General features: G+C 53.8%; 1 protein-coding gene across 1 annotated transcript in view; it reads right to left on the bottom strand.

Annotated features, from left to right (window-relative positions):
- Positions 1-584: 584 nt before the first annotated feature.
- UNC5B (unc-5 netrin receptor B) overlaps positions 585-1,390 on the bottom strand; it is a 21,691-nt gene continuing 20,885 nt past the window's right edge. Inside the window, exons 16-17 of the mRNA XM_035890379.1 lie at positions 835-845; positions 585-750 (exon numbers count right to left, since the gene is read on the bottom strand). Of these exons, the coding sequence (XP_035746272.1) occupies positions 585-750; positions 835-845 (177 nt within the window). The remainder of the gene's footprint in view (positions 751-834; positions 846-1,390) is intronic.

The following is a 1,390-nucleotide window of genomic DNA, read 5'->3' as shown; positions in this document are numbered from 1 at the left end:
ACAAAAAAAAAAAAAAAAAAACCAATTTTAAAACTTTTTTTTTTTTTTTTTTTTTTTTTTTTTAAAAAGGACTCATCCAAAGATCTGGATAATAAATTATTTTTGTTTCCTAGGAAACTTTTTTTTTTTTTTTTCCTTTTTTTTTTCTTATTTGCCTGGTTAAGCTGTCTGAAGCCTTTGACAGAAGGAAGCCGTTCACCTAGATTGTACTCGTCTCTTCAACGCAGAAATGCTATTAAAGGAGGAAGAGAACCGGAGGGGAACCCAAACAAAGAAGGAGAAGGAAAGCCCCCGTCCCGACTCGAGAAGCCCTAATTCCTCCCCACGCCACGGGGGACGGCCGGGAGGAGGAGGAGGAGGAGGAGGAATGCTGCGTAACACTTGAATTGCTTGTAAACGCTGTGGAGGGGTCTCTAAGGCTGAGGGTGATGCGGGGAGGGAGGCAGCAGCGATGGCCTTGGCCCTTCCTCGCTCAGCCGCCGCCCGGGGACGGATGTGCCCCCCCCCCATCCGCCATCGGGGAAGGGTCCCCCCTTTTTGCCCCCCGTTTCATCCTCCCGGCCCGCCAGCCGTGGGGAGCATCATCAGCAGTCGCCCTCCGTGGCCATGACCACCAGCATCTCGCTCTTGCCCATCTCTTCTAAGGCACTGGCCAGGGTGTTGAGATCGCCATCGTCTTGGTGCTCGGCTTCCCACAAGTCCAGGAGCACCCCGGTGGGGCTGGCTTTGGTGGCGAAGTAGTTCAGATACCTACGAGGGGGGAAGCAGAGAGGAGGCCCGGGTTGGTGCAGCGCCCTTCGGGGACGGAAGGAGGGAGGATGCTGGCGCACGCACCGTGAAACCCCCTGGGAATGCCAGGACGCAAATGCCAAAGCCCGCGAGACATCGCCTTCGATTTTCGATGCAGGCATTCGTGCAAAAGTAACGCAAGCTTTGTTTTGCCAAAATCGCCCTCCCTTCCTTCGGTCCTCAGAGGTGAACCCAGACAGGAACGGCCCAAGCACAGACCCAAATAAATAAGAGCCAGTTCAACGTGACCAGAGACCCAGGACCTCAGCACAGATGGACGCATGCATACGGAGGGGTCTAACTATGCATAGCTATGTCCATATTTCTGGGTGGACCTATAGAGCTGGACATGCCCAGGGAGGTGGTCGAGTCCCCATCCCTGGAGGTGTTTAAAAGAAGGGTAGATGAGGTGCTTAGGGACAGGGTTTAGCGGTGGGATGGCAGGGTTAGGTTAACGGTTGGACTCTATGATCTCAAAGGTCTTTTCCAACCAAAGTGATTCTATGATTCTATGATAACCTAGCTAGATGCACGGCAGCGGGGAGGGAGTGCGGAGCAACCACGGGCTGAGGGGCTGGGCCCCGCCGGTGCGGACAGGGGA

This window comes from Egretta garzetta, unplaced genomic scaffold, assembly GCF_000687185.1.
Source record: "Egretta garzetta isolate BGI_Z169 unplaced genomic scaffold, ASM68718v1 scaffold93, whole genome shotgun sequence".
Taxonomy (NCBI): domain Eukaryota; kingdom Metazoa; phylum Chordata; class Aves; order Pelecaniformes; family Ardeidae; genus Egretta; species Egretta garzetta.
Note: the sequence above shows the minus strand (reverse complement) of the source record. Positions and strands in the feature narration are given on the sequence as shown.